This window comes from Gavia stellata, chromosome 24 (genome assembly GCF_030936135.1).
Source record: "Gavia stellata isolate bGavSte3 chromosome 24, bGavSte3.hap2, whole genome shotgun sequence".
Lineage (NCBI taxonomy): Eukaryota > Metazoa > Chordata > Aves > Gaviiformes > Gaviidae > Gavia > Gavia stellata.
Window position 1 is genome coordinate 11,496,776 of NC_082617.1, and position 19,992 is coordinate 11,516,767.

The 19,992-nt window shown below is 37.3% G+C and overlaps 1 protein-coding gene across 1 annotated transcript in view; it reads right to left on the reverse strand.

The window, feature by feature from the left end:
• Positions 1-19,992, reverse strand: part of TTLL11 (tubulin tyrosine ligase like 11) — a 52,830-nt gene that overhangs the window by 17,713 nt on the left and 15,125 nt on the right. Inside the window, exons 4-6 of the mRNA XM_059828819.1 lie at positions 17,244-17,819; positions 16,576-16,671; positions 15,920-16,038 (exon numbers count right to left, since the gene is read on the reverse strand). Of these exons, the coding sequence (XP_059684802.1) occupies positions 15,920-16,038; positions 16,576-16,671; positions 17,244-17,819 (791 nt within the window). The remainder of the gene's footprint in view (positions 1-15,919; positions 16,039-16,575; positions 16,672-17,243; positions 17,820-19,992) is intronic.

Here is a 19,992-nt window from a genome sequence, read left to right on the forward strand (position 1 = left end):
TTTGTTCCACTATCCTTTGAAAAATTTATTCTCCTAGACAATTTAGGTGCGTGTGATCTTAGTATCTTCCAGATCAGAAAGGGCTTAATTTTAGGGTGTTTTAAAAAGAAACATGTATGAAAAGAAGTGTTTAGGTTTTCAACAAGCCCACTACACAAATCAGAAGTCAGGAAGGCTGTGTTAATTCCCTTGTATTTTAAACTAAAGGTCAATCCAATAAACCATTTCAAACCTGATCTCCAACACTGCTAAGTGTTCACCAGTGATACTGTGATTAAATCTAGTTTCGTTAAACTCCCACCTTACTAGGTGATGACAGGAATCAGTACAGCAGCACACCAGAGAGAAGAGAGACATCCTTTAGAGGTACTGCACACCTGGGATAAACACCCAACTGGATGTAATAGTTGCACTTGACCTCTGTTTTATTTCTGTAGCACGCCCTACTTTTAACAGAACAGAAGCAGTGAATGCTTATGCTATTACCTGTCATCTATTTGAGTACCGCAGAAAATATGGCATTACTATAATGAAATAATGCACAAGCGATGCAAAAGCTGCATCAAAAGACTTTGTTTCACTGTAGCAAAAATTTATTATAGAACAAAAGATCATTAAATATGGCCACCAAGACTTTATTTTTTGTGGAGGTAGCTTTCATTATTCCTAGTAGATTTATTTGTGTTCACTATTTGCTTTTAAGGTACTATGTGCCTCATTATTTCTCCAGAGTTTCTTTTGTTTCTTTAGAAAAGTGTGCCTTGAAAATAGTAATCCAGGATACTGCAAAGGCAAGGCAGTTGTAAAGCCTGATAATATATTGAAACCAACATTAAATTAGACCACCAAGTGTCTTACAGTAGAACAGGAAAAAAATCTAAACCCCATGGTATTTCTTCTCATGTGGAAATTATTCTTAGAAAGCAGTCATGATTATGCTAGGATAGAAAAGGAGCTTTACCCTGTCATCCAATGGAGTAGAAAGCAGCAGTGCAATTGCATTTTATCAGCAGTAATCCTCCGATTAAAGCAGGTGAATGCTACATACACAAAATAACACTACTGATGATCACACTGTTGTTAAGTCACGTGGCTTTGCGCTTTCATTTTGTGGCAACTGGGTGCTAGGCAGTTTCATTGCTTTCTAATTTTTTCAGAGACTAGAGACCAATTATTACTTAAAAATAAGCCAGTCATCTCTCCTGCGAAAAGATGACTAGCAGCAGAAGTTAAATTATAGAGAACATCACTGCCCCCAATACATTAATTTCTGTCACTCTGTCACTGTAAAAATTTACAGCAGATATAGTCTCTTTGAAGGGGGATCAAGTCATAGAAAATACAAGCCTCATTTTAAATAGAATTTTAATTTTAATGAAAGCTTCAGGGAATGATGTTTATGCTGCTTATCTTTCATACCTGGTGATTAAGTTAATTTATACTTAATGGAAGAGGATATTTCTAATCCCAAGACAGGCTCAACATCTGTCTGTGACTATGTTTTTGGAAGCCTTAAGCTGCTTGTGATTGATGTAATAAAACCAGGATCCTGCAGAACTGACACCTGAAGGATATCTGTGAGAGGGAAAGTGTTATTTTTCTGCTCAATGCCTGTGCTTAAGTCAAGCCAAAATCCCAAGCACTTAATTTTGCTGTCCCTTAAAAACCTGCTTTGCAGTCCCTCGCCGTTATTATATGAGTATAAACAGGGGAATAAGCAAACAGTTCTCAGATATGGTTACGATCTAATATTCGTACTCATGAAGTGCAGTATCTGAGAACACGTAACTTTCTGATGGCCTGAAGCTGATGAGAATAGTAAAGCTCCTGCAAAAAAATCAGAGAAATAATCTCCATTTTCCTTTCACTTCTCATTCCATGTCTATTTAAGACCAAATGCTAGCAAAATAAATGCTTGGATTTACCCTATAGTTACAGTAGGAAAAAAGTGTCTTGAAAAGTAAATCTCTTGCTAGGAAAAGGTATCATTTTCAGCTTTGTCCCAACAAATCACAGTATTCCTGTAGAAGGAAAGAAAACAGACCCAAAAAAGTTGGTATTTCCAGCTGTCAGGTATATCTATGCTGTTTTAAAGTGATGCTTTTCCAGAAAGGAAAGCAGCTACCAGGGAGTATTGCTAGACTGCTTTGTAATAATATCACACACTGGAAAAATCTATGGAAGTTCAAAGCAACACAGAATGGGGGGAGGAAGACCTAGAAGGTGAACGAAGTCAAGTAGCAAAAGAAAAACAAAAACCAAAACTGCAGGTTTGAGTGCTTCATCTAAAACTGTTTCTGAAAAGGGGTAAGATGGTGCCCACAGTTGCCCAAGTAAGTCTCCCTGGAATAACGAGCATTTGCACGCTAACCAGTAACGCTGAGAACATGTTAAAGGAGTGCAGCAATTTTTAAACTCCAATACTGTATCAAGTGTCTTGTAAGAATGTCTGACATGCATTGCTATAATTTCCTCAGGCCTAAACCCCCCTTGTTATATTAAAAATACCCTCAAAAATTTTATTATTTATATATCTTTATATTAAATTGTTAATATAAATTACAGATTTTTCTCTCCAGTAAAGTAGTGGAAATGTTAGCGCTTAAAATGTTAGCGCTACAAGCTGGACCCATTTCATGGCTCTGCTCTCTGACATACTTGTTCCACAGCTGTTGACTGGGTCCATGCTGGCACAGATGACTGCCCTGACGACCGGGGAAAAGGCGGCACAGAGACAGTTGCTCACTTAAAGCAAGGCTCCAGATCTAAAACAGCAAACACATGTAATGTAGCACCATACCAACTGACGTGCAAAGCACGGAAGAGTGAATGCACTTAAATATGTCCCAAGAAAGCACAGTGAAATTTGCATTCGCAAATAAACTTGACACTTTCTAGCCACTGAATCAATCTAAGGAACAATTTCCAGCTAAGCATCCATGTGTAAAAGTCTAATTAACAGGAAATTGTTACATTTCCCTATTCTATCAGGTTTTATCTCAAGGAATCTCTTATCTTATTCACGTCTCCTTGTCTTCTGCTTCTGTGGTCCCTTAAGTTGATTTTATTTCCATCTCCTCCTGGTTCTCCTCTAAGGATTGTCACACAACTTACATTTTACAGGACATACTTATTCAGAAACTACAGAGTCTCTAATCCCTCTGGTTTTGGTATTTTCTTGGGAAGGAAAAAGACCCTACATCGCATTTTGATATCCCACTTCCGAGGTTATTGGGGTAAAGAAAAACCTAGCAATTCTTTATTTTAAAGAGTGAAAAAGAATTAAGATCTCAGCAACTTCAGTTGAAAAAAAAAAAAATTAATGACTGCATGCAGAAATCAGCAAAATTAAATTTGCAATGAAAACCAGGATCCTTTCAATTTCCCACCAAGAATCTTAACAGGTTTACTCAAAACCCTTTAAAAGCAAGAGGGCTTTTTCAACACAGAGAAACTCTTCAGTCTGAAAAGAATATGATAACCTCATTCAAACAGCATTGCCTCATTTTTAGTATTTAGAAATATCTAAAAATCATGCAGAAAAAAAATTGCTCCCATTAAAATTCTAATTAATGTCAGAATTGAGCTGAATTTTTTCAGTGCTCTCCCCAAACCATGCATCCAAGCCAGTGAAACGTGCCGGCTGAGACACACTTTGCAGCAATGGAAAGTACTATCAATTCCTTCAGTCAGTCATAAGAAAAAGCATGGAGTGCATTTTGTTCAAACTAACAGTACCAAACTTGGGCTTTCGTGTTACAGCACAGTGAATTAATGGTTTGCATCAAATGAAAATACATAAATGAATTGTGTTATTTCTTATTACAACACGGGGTAATCAGATCATTAAATTTGCTCTGTAACTCACAGCTGCACCAAGACTGGCAACTATTTGCTACGAGTTCTCCCATTCCTAACCCTGACATCTAAATATATTGCAAATAAATATTTCTTAGAAGGCATGTACACGTAAGAACTTTCCACTGGTATTCAGGGATATAATCCCTGCCGATGCATTCATTTATTCCATTTTACTGTTACCTTAATAAAACACTGTTATGTGGCCCAGGAGCCCTACTCCCCAGAAATGATTTGTTTCTTTTATTAGTAAGGTGATGTACCTTAGTATGCCCTTGGCTGATCGATTTGTTATAACATCTTCTAGGTTACATGAAATCTTATTTTTTAAAATCAATTTGTTTGTGGGCTATGCCATTCCTGAGAGAACATAAAGTACATACTGCAACTCAGCAGTCGCATGAAGAACTTACAAAGATGTAACTGGAAACCAAGACTAACTACTCAAGGCTCGCCCCACAGATTTCCTGCAATCAAAACTATCACAATTGGTCGTAGTTTCAGGTACACATAACATACAGACTGTAAAGCTGGCAAGGAGATAGGTATGAAATAAGACATTTTTATACCTTATACAAAGATACACATAGGCATGCTGTATATACAGACATACATACACAAATACACACTATATACACTACAATTTATCTCTATAGCAAATACTTCTACATGTCTTTTATGAAAACTGTCTGGTGGGAAGTAATTTAGTATCAGAAAGATTACAGAAAATTAGAAGATACTGGCGTTACACATTATAGACCAGCTGGAAAAATTAATTTAAAAGCAGAGCTGCTTCTGTGCAGCACAAACATACATTCAAGAAGGTAAAAGGGAAAAAATGTCAAATTAAATAAACATATATCTGTAATTTTAGACAAGGCAATTAAGCTCACATTCTGAAAAATCAAATTTCATTCAAGTAGTATTTAACTGCAGGTTAATAATGGAAATTGTGCCATACACAAAAGCCATGAAAAAGCTATATGCTGAAGAGTGCAGCTGAATCACTACTCCTGCAGTAAGTCAAGACACCACCCAAAAACTAGATTATGTTAGCAAGCTACAGGGTAAGTAGAAGTGAAGATTATTTTGCTGATAGCAGAAACTCAGCTCAAATGATTAGCATATTGAAGTGTCAGGGAAAAAACGATTTGCACTCAAGCCTAACTCATAATCACCTTCCCTGTATGAACATGGAAATTCAGCAAACCCACTTGGACAGACAAGGCACGCAGATGTTGCCTCTGCCCCATACTTTAAGACAGAGGAAAAAAAAGTGGTTTTAACTTCAAAACACAACAGGTTTCTTGTAATGAAAAATAAAAAGGAAATTATAGCAAATCCAAAGAAGATGTAGCACTATCTCTTAAAAGCATACTTTAAAAAATTAAGTGGTTTCCTTAACAAAGGACACAACTGCTTGTTTTCTTCCTCTACTTTGCACTAGACAGGCTGCGATTAATGCAGTCTAGCAGAGGAAGAGAAGAGATGGCACTTGTAGAATGAGTACAGAAGACTGAGAATAAACTTACTTTCTTTCCCTATACGAGGAACAAATTAGGTTTCAGTTAAATCAATTTTTTTAAGCAGAAAGTTACTTCCTTATGTAGTGTGTTGCTGAACAGTCTCTTTTCTGGTTAGACAGCACGCTAAGCCGTGTTCTCCTCCGCGCTGGTACTCTCTTCAGTGGATTCACTCAGCACAAATACGTTTGTTTAGCTTTTACTACACGACGGTTTTTCAACGTAAGAGTTAGTCCAGATTAACACTCTTTGACAAAATGTATTACACTTTCAGAGCTGGATTGATGCCTAGATCACTGAGGCAGAGAAGTCTAAAACAACCTGAGCCAAGTACTGAAAATCAGTTGGAAATTAAGCCCTTGTTCAACACAAAAACACAAACCCTTTTCAGGCTGAAGAGATGTCAGCCTTGAAGGCTACATACAAGAAGCCCTGAATGGTGGAAATAACATCTAAGAACATCAAGGACTTCTGTACCATATTATTTTTGCAAGCCAGTTTACCTCTGAGGTAAAAGGAAAAGTTGAATGGCCTTAACAACTACAGTAATTTTACCCTCTCAAAGGTACAGAGGGCTAACTCCGCAGAACACTTAAGTATGCACTTAAGTACTTGCCAAATAAGGTCAAAGCTGCTATTTGTTTTATATCCTATCCAATGTAACCTGAGCAAATTTCTGACCACGCTTAACCTGAATTTTCCCTGGGTTCAGCTGAATGGCTGGATACAGCAAACATCTGTATGCAACAAAGCTCCCAGGGATGCTCTGAAGTATTGCTGAGTTTATGTTTTTAAAAAAAAAAAAAACAAACCAAACCAAACAACACAAAAGAAGCCTGTTTTGCTAGAATTCAGTCAAAGAAGGAGCACACACCAAAGGAGCTCCAACATCTGTGCTGTCAGTTACGGAACGAGGCTTGAACGAGCCGAGCGCCGCGAAGCCTTGCTGTCAGGCTTTTCATTACGGCTCAGGGAAGTCAATGGGACTCCTCTTGCCCCAGTTGCTACTGCTGGTTACGAGGGATGCAGAATACAGCGTGCCTGAGGCCAGGCTCTATTACCATTAAGCCTCACTTATAATCGCTAATCAAATAATTGAATTCAAAGATGTATTTAGACCCACTGCCTCCACCTGCATTTTTATGCCATTTGGAAGGAGACTAAGCAGCCACCCACGTTCTTCCTGACCTCCCTTCTTCTTGGGCAAACCTTGAAGATTACAGCAACTTTTGTGGCTGCACTACAAAGACTAGAGGAAAGTGACACATTCTGAGAAAACCTTCCTTGTCTCTGTATTTTATCACAAAGGTTTTCTTTTCATTTAAAAATCAACGTAAGAGAAAAGAAAGCAAAAAGACTTCTTAATGATCAACTTAAAATGTAACACAGTGTGGATATCTAAGAGATGTAATTGCTACAGCATGTTTTGACCTATTAGAATGTTTGGAAAGTTCAGATTTTATGGAAACGCTCTTGACAGGTCACATTGCTCAGTTTATTTTCAATCCTTCCTCTATTGCTCACTAGAAATTTTAGAGAGCAAAAAGAAAAGAGATGTCAATAAAAACGTAATTAGATTAGCTGCACCTCAAAACATTGTGATTCAAGTTTAATTGGATGAACCGGTCTCCATTCGCAATTTGATAACATAAAACCAGACTTCGGTTCACACCGGAGCTAGGGGCACCGCAGCACGCCAATTACTGCAAAAGCGTACTATGGTTTTGGACCAATTAATTTCACAGTGCCGAAAACGAAACCTGTTAAAATTCTGCAACCCTTATCAATTCTTGTCCATTAATTTTTTTTAAATTAACTGGGCCTGTCATCAGCTTGCTTGCTTAGTACATTCTAAGCACTTCCAGATGTCCCCCAATACGGGGTCATTTCAAGCGATTCCAGATAAGACTGAATTCACTCTGTACGTGGCAGTTAAAATACAGTCTTCACATTCAAGACGTTAGTGCTTAGAATACAATATATGAGCAAAGACGGACCAACTTGCAAAACTGGACTGTGAACAACAGCGCTTTTTGCAGTGGTGAAGGTTAAAATAGAATAATCATAAATTAATCTGTTGTCAAGCATGGGGTTATTTAGTAGTGTGTTTGTGTGCATTCCAATGATATTCCATAAGTTCTTTATTTTATTAGCAAAGGACTGTAAAAATGAGAAGAAAGATGAAAATAACACTGAAGAATGACATTGAAAAAGACCCTTTTTAAAATCCTAATATCCCGAATATTCAAACAGCACACCATGCAGCAAGTTATGATATTGTATAGAAAATGCAATGACTCTAAGCACTCTGTATGGGAGAAAGTAAAAGATAAAGAGATGGCTAATGACAATCAGGTTGGCAAAATGTGAAGCATGCCTTCCAAACCTTAGTAACCCCCAGGGATATTTACTGAAGAGTGTAGAATCAGACCTAGAGTCTTCCACAGAAGAAAACTGAAACTTTTCTGTAGTATTTTTTTATAACAACAATACGTAAACTAACCTCATATACTACTAAGCATAATAACAGGCCATATCCTGAACACTATAATTCAGAAAGACTGGCAATGCATGGGAGAAGCAAGGCACCATCCTCGTTTCACAGAATGAAAATGGTAGAAGAAGGAAAACACTTTGTCTAAAGGTCACTGAGTAAACTGGCTGAATCAGGAATGGAAATTGCATCTTTTATGTCCTAGCCAAGACTTATTTTCACAAACCCAACGTTTCCTGTAATGGTCTGATAGAGAAAAACATTGACATGCATTACCAAATTCCTGCTGTATCTCTGCTAGGGATATGGTTTTAGCTATTTTTGAAGAAACATTATTATTGCTCATGTATTTATGCATTTTTAGTCAATTAAAACACTTCAGATTACACGTGAAATAGAGCCACTTATAAACGAAAAGTCTGACCTTCTTTCTATCAGCAGATTTTACTTTCTTTTCTATGTTAGGACTACTGCCACAGTACATTCAAATTACTTGCCATTGTTCTGCACTCAGTATTGTATTTCCTGTTGTTGTAGTAAACACTCCTGTGACGCTTTCCTCTAAGCAGCTCTAAAACCAACGTAGCACTATTCTGTGAGTCAAGCACTACCAGATCCTTCCCTTCCCTTCATGGAGGGACGTCTCACACTGTAGTTTGTAGAATTTCCAACAGGCCTGTCCTAATCAATAGGAGAAATGTTAAAAGCTCTTAAGGATGAAGCAGATGATAAATAATTGAAAAGCAAGAACAGGGGGGCAGAGATCAAGGCACCTATAACATTTGCTTCACAAAACTGAACAGAGTAGTTGAGGCTAGTTCTTCTTGAGCAGGATAAGAAATAGCAGTAGAAATAAATACTTCCCAACTACAGAAAAACAAAGTTAACGTTTCACTAATCTGAACTGAAGTAGCATTTACAAACATCACATCTAAAAGTCTCCCTCACATGTCTAACTCATCACATGTCTAACTCATCAAAAGCCACATGGGCTCATGTAACAGACAAGAATTGATAGTGAAGTTGGCAGATTGCCTGATGAAGGAATAAACCAAAAAGCCCTCTAGGAAAGAGAAAGGGTCTAATTCAATGTACTTTCAAACGGCTTTGGCAAATGATCCTGAATATGAATGCGGGGTCATTTTGACTGATGGAGAAAAAAATTGTGTCAGCCTCCAAAACGAACCAGAGTAGAAAGATCAATCTCAAGAAAGCCACACATATGATTTTATACACTCCCAGGCAGAAATAAGGCTTGGAATGAAGAGGTGGTGCTTGAGAAGCATTTGAATAGCTGAAAGCTTGACCAGACTTCCAAGTGATAGCAAAGGCATACAGGAATCAACCTAAAGCTCTAGCAGTCAGTTCATAAAGTCAATTAGCAAATGGAAACCAAAATACGGATACTACCACAGCTCAGTTTATTACATGCTTATTTTTATAAACTCTAAACTCACCCCATATAATGCCAAAGGCAGTGACAACCCTGAGTAATGAACCCCTGGGGAACATAACACAGTTACTCACAGAAGCGGAAACTAAGATACATTACAACAAGAGTGAAGAACAGTCATCATTGTCTGATCAGTGATAGCTGCAACACCAGTATTCTCCCATTCAGTCTCTCCATATGTTTATGCACTGAGTTTCTGATCCTCTTAAACCCCCTCGTCACACAGTCATAACCTTAGAATATGTATAGTGAGATACACACAGTAATCAGTGGCAAGAATGACTTTATCATCATCAAAATCTAGGATAATCATACTCTCAAGACATCTTTGCACAGTATATTTTCATATTTCCATTAAACATGACAGAAACATCAGGGGAGGTTATGAAACCAAGTAAAAAAATATCTGGAAAATTTTTCCCTTCTCTAAGGAAGTACAAATTTGCTCCTCAATATCAAGAAATTCAGAACAGCATTAGGATTTGGAAAATGTCTTTGAAACAGACAAAAGAGAAACATTACTGAAAGGTCTATTTAAGCGAAGACCCACGTTCTTTAACAGACTTGCAGTGTAGTGGAGAAGGTTAGACCCATCGGTCACTAGCACAGCAGGAGACACCTCCTGAAGAAACTGCCACTTTAACGTAAGTTACTTTTAAGGCAGAAAGTACATAAGCAGAAAACATGAATTAATTTCTGGACATTCATCTAATACAGATTGCATATTCTCCTCCTAGAAACTACTGATTTCTTCCTATTTCAGAGAAAGAAATCGTTTAAAGTGAGAAAAACGTGTAATCCACACAAAAGAAAAAAATGAACCATCTTGTTTTGTGGAAGAAAAGAGTAAGATCTATTGTGTAGCAAGTTCTACAAAACCTTGACAGGAATTTCTTCCTAACTACATAACATGTAGAGAAAAAAGTCATACTGACCTACATTAATATTTACAGGGTGCTCTCTGAACAGAGTGACATTAGCCAGTGTTTGCATGCTGATCTTGCAAAAATTTGAGAGAGACCACATTGGGGTTCCTCCTGCTCAGATAATTAATTAATCATATTTGACATTAGCTAGAGCCACAGAATCCAGAGAAGAGAATTGTACCTGACATATTTTAAAAAGAAGAAAAAAATAATCAGAACATCGCAAACAAATTTCAAGGCTGAATTCAGATAGAAAAACACTGAAGTGGTATGTACAGAGAATAGCACTCGAGAAAAGATAAACTAGCAATGAAACAGCAATACCGTAATAGGTAATAAAACAAAAGCACTCATTTTTGTGGGCACAATGAATTGATTGGTTTTGTAACAGCCATAGATTAAATTACATTTCATTTCCAAAGTGTTTCAATTCCTTCTTCTGTCAATGGCTATTTCAGTGCTGAATAAAAGTCATTGTATTACTTAGGAGACTGCACCTTCATCATCTCTAGCAAGTAAAAAGCAGATTTTATTCCATGAGCAACTCGTATTTCTAATGACAAGCATGTCATAATACTGTGCTTTCTTTGTCAAAATAATAAAATGCTTATTTTCTGTCTGGAAATATGTAAGAAACTAGGCATGTAAATGCAAGAGATCGTACTAGGACACAGAATAAACAAAAGCAACAAAAATATAAAGAAGTCTCTATTATCACTGGGTTAACTAGCATTAATAAACTAGGGCACAAATATTTTTGACAGGACAGGAAAGCAGGTCATTAGCGTTGATGATATGATATAAATGATCTTCCTAAGACATTGAGAGCAGACCCAAATGGTACTCACAGCTTGCAATTATACCACCAGTCAACTAGTTTATATCCAACATCCAGTGGAGAATATACAATATTTGCATATAAGACTGAGACTCCTTTTTGCTCCTCAAATCTAATGCAATTTTAATTATTAATAATTTATTCTTCTTAAAAAAAAAACACTGAAACTAAAACCTTTTACTACTACAAAGATTCAAATTTAGGCACAAAAACCCAGAAGTTTGCAAAGCCTTTTCAAATGGATTTTCTGTTGGAGGCACAATATAAACAATGATTTGCATCAGTGATTATCTTAATTAAACTGCTGTTTACATAAGTAACGTTGATTTACTTTAAATGTTGTTCGGTGTCATTAGACCATTCATTTAATTGTGCAAATTTCCTTTAGCTCAAGTCATCTCTCACCTTCAGCAGGCTGTGAACAGCACCTCTGCAGCAAGAAGTACATCCAGAGTAAATTCAATACTATACAAGCTTTATACAAGTTTCTTTGTGGAAACATTATGGAGCATAGTTCAGCCTCTTACCCTATACTAGCATGTGACAGGGATTTCGCTCTTCAAGTCGGTGTAGCCAAGCTTTCTCACCATGTTGCCTATTACAGACCTGGATAAAAATGCATACTGTGATGCTATGAAGGGACATTGCTACCCCTGATATAGATGATGCTTTGAATATGTGAAGTAAAAAGAAACTATGTTCCCTCCCCCTCTTTTTCTTTTTTTAAATTAGATTTCTCACTCAAGGAGGAAAGCTCCCTCCTGATGCCACAGTGACCAGCTGGCTAATCTGGTACCCAAGGGCTTCACTACATCATGAATTCAGGTCAAAAGAGCTACCATGGCTGAAAAAAATGTAAGCTGGAAAAACCACCACGATCATTCTGAAATTAGCAGTAACAGATGTTCAGAACAGAAATCAAGATTACTGGCCATCACTACCCCCCGAATTCGCTCTGTAATAATGCTAGAAGAAAGTAAGCTTTGTTTGATAATATTTAACAGATTTACAGAGGAGTTTGAAATTCCATCTTTCCAAGAAAACAGCTCAGCCACAAATGATTGTGTTTGTTGCAGCATGTCATCAGCCTGGATGATTGCAATGATCTACTCAGGCCTTAAAATCCATGAGAATGGTACTGCCATACAAACAAATGCAAGGAGTTAGTATCTTCCATATTATTTTATTAAATGCTTTAATTTCTTAAATATGAGTGAAATTAGTTCCAAAATAAGGATGCCTAAGGAAAATGGGACTAGTCTAGGAACCAAAGCTAGGGCAAAAAAGGCTCTACATTTCGGCTCCTGCAAAATTTCATTAGGGGGAAAAAAAAAAAAAAAAAAAACAGAAACACTCTTTTTATAAGCACTCATTTTTAAAAAAGAAGAGCAAAGAAGTGAAACAAAGTACACAACATGTAGTTGATTATTCAGAAAGGGCTACCCAGGCTTTACTTGGTCAGGCAGAGCCAGATGCCGCTTGCCCTCTGGGTTACAGAATGGCTTGAAAACAGCCTAACAAAGTAACCCGCAGAGCCGCTTTCAGATTCTCCTCTTGAGAGGCTCCGAGCCGTTGACATACATCTTCACCCTGCAGAGCAGTACATGGCTCCAAATCTCTCTATTAATAGTTACTTGGAACCTCTGCTGTCGTCAGACTTTGGCTACAATTGCAATAACGTAGAGGACTCGGAAGCACCAAGGAAATCGATGCGACAAAGCGGGACATTAACCTTTATAGGATACCCACTGCCTTCATGATCTTGATGTGTAGAATAGGTCTTCTGCGTACGAGGCATGCGGGATTTGTCCGGCAGGGCTTGCATAATGTCAGGGAGAAGCAGGCGCTGTGCAGTACCCACCCTGCTCATCCCTCTCAAAGGCCTCACATGTGCCTGAGTCACTTTTTATTCTAATTCCTTACGTTCTTCTCATCACAGAGTAAGACAAAGCCTTCCCTCATCTCTACAACAGAAGATATTTCCTCTGCTGTTGGAAAATGAGATTTTCCTCAACAGTGATTAAAAAAAAAAATCTTTGCATGCATTTAAAGTTTCTGTTTAAACATGTTATACGCACAAAATATTAAGCACATACCGCAGTACTTCAATGGCCAGGGCAAATTCTTAAAACTAAGAAAAGATCAGTCATACTGTGGAACAACAGCCACTAAGTATATTTAAGTACATTCATCTGAACTTGTATCACTGCAGATTTTCAATGACTAATTACGGGCAGTGCCAAGATAATTACTAGAGATTGGTGCATGTAAAGACTGGAATTGTGTTGGAAAAATTAAGAGATATGTAAGGCACGAGAAACTGATCTCATTCAACTTAACTTCTATTTCAATGTTATATGTCACATGAAAGGAGGGAGGGGAAAAAAATAATCAAAACTCCATAAAGATGAAGAAAAATTAAACAAAAAAATTTCTGAGTTATTACTCTTTCCTGATAATGAAGTACTTCAGGATGACTTCTAAAACTCACTTTCATTTAGATCCTTCATTTATTTTGATCTGAGAGATAATCAGAGGGAAATCAAATCCATCTCCACAGCAGAATATTTACCTGAGTTGCAGTTCAGACTTCTCACTATTTCCCCTGTGTGTTCAAACTCAGAAATGTATCATTAAAACTTTACTTAAATTAATGTCCGTTACCTAATGATCATCAAAACTAGAGTCTGCAATGTTTGCTGCTGGTTAGCTGTCAGAACAGGAATTCTTTCAGTTTTTTTTTTTATTAGTAGGCCAAATTTTGCTTTCCCTCCTGCCAGGCGTAATTAGACTAGCAAAAGTATTACAACAGATAGATAAACTACTGCCCAGCTTTCTATCTCCAGTCAATTATTTCGTTATTATCTTTGTCCTGCGAACAGAGGAATGATCCATTTCTCTGCAGTTACTGGTAGGAGTGTTTGGAGAGGGAACTTGTGAGCACACGTTAGAACTGGTTGAAATGCACTGAAATGAGTGAGAGGCAGGACACAAAGCAAGAGCATTACAAAACCTTTGCTAGTGAAGACGAGGCAAAAGCAACTGGTACTCAGTTCCTCTCTCAAATACTTTTACTTTGGTGTAAATCTCCATAGGTGATCAGGATGAAGTCCTTTACTTGAAGCTCACAGTAAGATCATATCTCTCAAGAAGTTCCACACACCATGCCCAGTTCAGTAAAAAGTACTTGGAAGCAGAAGGGGTAAATCTCAGCTGAACAGGCGGGGAGCTGTCACGCATGAGTTCCTGTATATCCACAGAAAAAGTTATCCGAATATTGCCCTTTGTGGCGAGAAATAGGATTGACTTATGGTGAAGAGATACAGATATTCATCAACAAGATGCTCTGTTAACCAGATTATCCTGAACAAAAGCTGCATCACTGATGAATTCTTGCTGTGAAGAGCCAATGGTTTATCTCATCACTGTCTAATCCTGTTATAAATTATTTAGTACTCAAAATGTATCAGAGAAGAATCCTCAATTGAATGAGTGTTCTACACACACACCGGCGTTCTCCAGGAATTTATTTGTAATTATCATTTGCTTTTTTCCCATATCTAATATGTAGTTAATGAATGCCTGACATAAATTCAGCATTAAAAAAAAAGACATGACTACATAATTACGGGTTAAAAAATGATCTTTTTTCAGCTCCATGCACTGAAGTAATCTTAAGGGTGAAGGTTAAGTACAGGCAACACACAGTATAGATTGCTTTGCAAGACATTCTGTATATTGACCACAGCAACCTCTGTGTGTGGCTCTGCCTCTGAAAGAATAGTTTGATCTTGTAATACTACTACAATAATGCAGAACTTTAAGTATTATCAGTCATGTCTTGTTCATGGGACTGTGTCTACAAAAGGACAGCAAGTTTGCCCTTGAAATCATTATAGAACATGAATAACATATTTAAGCTTGCCACTAAGTGCCAAGAGAAGAACAAAATCGATATTCTAATATAGAGGCAGGCCTATAAGCAAGAATTTCTAGGGACAAAAAAACCCCTCCCTTTCATGTCTCCAAGGACCTACTTAAAACAAGGTATATCATCAAAAAAGAAGCTATTTCTCTCAGCCAGACCCCACCACAAGCATTTCTGTGCAAGCTGTTTCAGGCAGTTCCTCTCATTTCTAGATCATAGATTTAACTATGTTTATTATCACAGATCAAGGAAGCAATTTCTAAATACAATATTCATACTTTTCAGCTCCAATGGGGCAATTCATTCAGAGTAATTTGTGATTTTCAAGCAAATTAATACACAAATTTACATCTCATGACTGTTTTGAATTAAAAAAAAAACAGGCCTCAAGTAAAAAGTACAAATAAATAAACCTGAGTTACTAATTTGTTTGCACCAGTTCTGACTCAAAGGTAAGATATTCCAGGGGAACTGATAAAGCCTGATTTACTATCAGTTTGTGGAGCTTTTCAGTTCCTTGAGCTAGAGCACTTTCATGGCTCCTTCCACACTTCCACCATTCCTGCAAGAAAGGAGCACGTGAAGTGGTCAGCGCCGAGCTGTGAGAATGCCATTTGGTGGACTTGCAGCTACTAAACAGAAAGTATAACGAGTTGGTTTTTTCCCCTGGCCTTCCCCTGGCAGATCCACAAATCCGAGAACTCTTTTTTTACCACGCCACCAATTAATATCCCGCAAGCTTTTTTGAAAAGAGTTACCCCTATGGATGTAAAAGGAGTCTTACTGACAGTCGGGAACTCATTGTCTTGGATAAACTAACATAATTGGGAAAAAATATTTCACTTTTGTAATTATTGCAAGGCACTGATGCAAAAACCAAAGAAAGTCAGCACACTTACTGGACATCTTTTCTCTTTTTTTTCTGAGGGTCGACTAGGCGAAGAGTGTCTCTGATAACAGCTACTTTCACTTCTTCATCAACAGGGCTTGGGACATTTTCAAATACTCCAGGAGAAAGCTTTAAATTAAAAAGGGATACAATTATTTGGTATAGAACTAAGGATTATTTATTCTACATTTGCTCAAACTTCATGCATGTCATCTATGTTTTAAATACACAATGATAGATTACAAAATACTTCTTAAAGAATATACAAATACCTTAATGTTTTCAGTATGATATTACAACAATTTTTCGCAAGTTTCTCTAGTAAACTGAAATATTAAAAAAAAGATTGTTGCCAACATTACCATTTATATTATGTATACAAACATGAAAAAAAATCCCTAAACAATCCCCTAAACACAATTAAGTCAACTGCAGGGGATGATGAATAAATGTATTTATGACAAAGATGATGGAGAGCTTTCACAATTCCAATAATTCATATTTCCAGTGTATAAGATTAGCAATGATTTCGAAGCTGAACATTACAGAGAACCTTGGAGGTTTCATATTAGCAGACAGCTTTCATCTTTCAAACAAGGAAAAAGACCAGAAAACCAAACCTAAACAATTTCATTCCAATATCATTATCACGTTGAGAGGTCTTACCTCTTGCTCATGTTCTATTCTCATGCTGGGATTTGCATTTACTTCTAGTAACATAGGCTTCAAGTTTTTCATCAGGAGAATGTCAAACCCTAAAATCTGTGAATAACAAGCAATGCGTTACTTCCATTCTACTCACGGTGTTCTAGAGAATGCATGGTCATCCAAATGTCAGCATTCAGGAGAAAGAACCATTTGAGGAACAAAAGAGAAATAACTGAGAAACATGCTATAATGCTGAATAATTACTGAAACCATTTGTCTTTGATACTAATGTCTACTTTCACACTACCCCTATCTCTAAATACTGCATCTGTCAACATGGACACCTATGACAAGGGTATTGACATAGTTATAACATCTAGAAGATGGAAACTGGAGTGAATACTGCTACTAATGATTGATACCCTTTGAAATTCTCCATATATGTTTATGGGCAGTAGTAACATAGGTCAGGAGACTGAGATCTGTAAGGTAAAACTTGGGTGAGGAGAACCTAAGTTCTGAGCTCATGCAACGCATTGCCCAGGTTGCACTATTCAGTGGATGCACTATGCCCAGCCAGGGATCAGCAACATAACTAGAGAAAGCTTTTAGAAAAGGAATGAAACATCCAGAAAATTAATCCATGCATAGAAATAACTGCATTCCTGGCAGGAATTCCAACCTACCTGGAAGCAAGTTGGCCCAGGCTTTCCTGCTGGTATGTCAGACTGATAGTAAACTTTCAGTTCTGGTGTCATTGCAATAATTGTTTTGATCACCAGTGAAATTATATCTGACCACAGCTTTTTGACATCAGCTCCTCTGGAAGACAGTCTGCACAGAATGCTTGAAAAAGTCCTCTTGCTGCCAGTGTTTACATTGTCAGAATGGATGAAATTCCCACTATGGATATTTAGTGAATAGTTGGTTAAGTGCATAAAAACCTGGTGCAAATTTTTTAGAGTGGGTTCTTGATAGGGCTCTGTACAAAATCTGGAAAGTCCATCTTTGGCTATATAAATCTCTAAGGGTTCTAAAGATTTCAGTAAGACATAAAGACGAATATCAAATTTCAGTTTGTCGACAAGCAGTGGTTTGCAAATATATTCCTGGACCACAGCTGGCCGGCTCTGGATGCTTCCCACCAGTCTGATGTCGCTTGGATCTTTAATGAGGTAGATTCCATCCCCCTGGCACCCTCCATCAGGTTTTACAATAAAAGTGGGCTTCCAGGATGGATCGCTGTCTTTCATCATACGAACCTAGAAGGAAAAGAATTACACTGAAAGACACTAATTGGCGGGGAAGAAGGGCTGATACTATGAAAGCCAACAAATTGCATTCATAAACAAAAATAAATAAAGATAACATGATCACATCACTATAGTAGTAAACACCATGCAAAAAAGAAGATAAACAGTGCTGACAAGCACAAAGACAAACAAAAAAGCACAAGTAGGGAATTACTAGTGCAGATAAAAGGTCATTTTGTTTAACAAGCTGTTGTATAAATGATTCCAGGAACTTTTTAATGTTATGCACCAATTTACAGAACAAAATGCTGTATATCTCATGAGATCCATTTTATTAGTCACTAATGTATATGAAACTGCAAAGTTAAACTTCCGTGGTGCATTTTGAACAACTCCTGACAAAGATAATCATTAACCGAAGGAGAGGCACCTTATTTACTGCAGTATGAATTCAGACAAACGATACTAGAAGAAGGAAAGAAAGTAAAAATTTGGCGCTGATAATACCTTTTTCCACCACTGAATATTTTTCACCATCAGATACCCAGTGTTAGTAAAACTAGGGAATATTGAGCCATGTACATAAGTTTATGCCTCAGTTGCTACCTACCACCAGTCCCCAAAATGAACGGTTTTCTAAATTATACCAGAAGTCCCCTCAGGCCTGGCATGCAATCACTACCTTTGCATCCAATGCAAGATAAAGAAAATTCTATCATGAATTCAACAACTCTTCTCAGTGGCTTTGATTTGTATTAGGAAGATCTGTTCATAGCACATGACAATGCAGATGCTTTCGTTAGGTGTACCTAGTGTGAAATCAGGAAAGCGAGGAAAGTTGGTGGAGAATTTGATGGTGTTTAGTACCAAATCAAAGCCTTTGGATGAATCCACAAAGCACTCCATGCCTGGCCTGTTGTTTCCGCAAGCTAGCACAGATGTTCAATCTGTGTCCAGGCATTCACCAGCGCTGTGCTGGTTCTGTGTGAAACACAGTGCGCTCTAGTGTACGAGCTTGCAAACAGCCAACGCCAACATCTACACAGCATCACGCATTTTAATATGCAAAAATGCTTAGAAACGTCACTACACAAGATACATTTCACTTCTTTCACAGAGAAACACTTCCACATTGCAGATTTCTTAATTATGTCAAAAACTCTTTACTGCTAACAAATTAAATAGAATCATTCCAGAAAACATTTTTTCCAAAGACACATATTGACAATTGAAGTTACTATGTATGGGGTGATGGGAGATAACCCACTAGAAAGGAAATAGTAGGTAACAAATTTTAACACCTACTAACACTCTGTGAGCATGTATATGAAAAGCATCAAGTCACAGAAATAGCAAGGAAAAAAAAAAAGAAGGAAAGGTTAGCAAACCAGTATCAGTCTCTTTCCATTGTTTGTAGTGCCTTGCCACAGAAGATCTCTGTTTGTTAAAGTAAACTTTAATGCTTTGTAAGAATGTCGCTGGAGGACTATATGACCTGTTTCTGTATTTTTTACAGCAGCTTGGACCTCAATACTCATGTATCCAGTTCTCTCGCAGCTTTGTAGATATCCATGAGTACAGTGTAAGCCATTATACCCATATCTTGAGGTTTTTTCCACATTGTGCCCTAGATTCTTGGGGCATATAAGGGAGATGGTTTACCACAAATAGAAATTATGGTAACAGTGATGGGGAACTACCCGTGGTTTGTCAGAACCTAAGTGTCCTACAGAATCCCAGATATGGCCTTAGATGAAGAACAAAACTGAATTATAGAGAATTACAGGATTACAGAGAGGTGTCTGCATCCTCACACATAAAGTGAGAAGAATAAAAAGGAAAAAAAAACAGTTCTAAAACTTGGATCTAGATCCAAATGTTTCAAATTCAAAAGGCAATTGAATCTGAACTTTTCACTCAATCCCACTGTCATTTCTACATACTGACATTGGCATCAGTAGCTTGATTTCTGGGGCATAAACAGGGCTCAGCACTGTTAACAGACAACAGCCTTTTATAGAAACTAGCTTCTTGGAAGCAACAATATCTTTGGACTTTTTGGTTTTTACAAACTAATGGGAGTTACATAAAGAAGTAAAAAAAAAAAAGAGAAATGGCCATTTTTCTTTCCTAAATAATCAGTTATCTTATCAGTGAGAAAATTAGATAATCCCACCTGGAA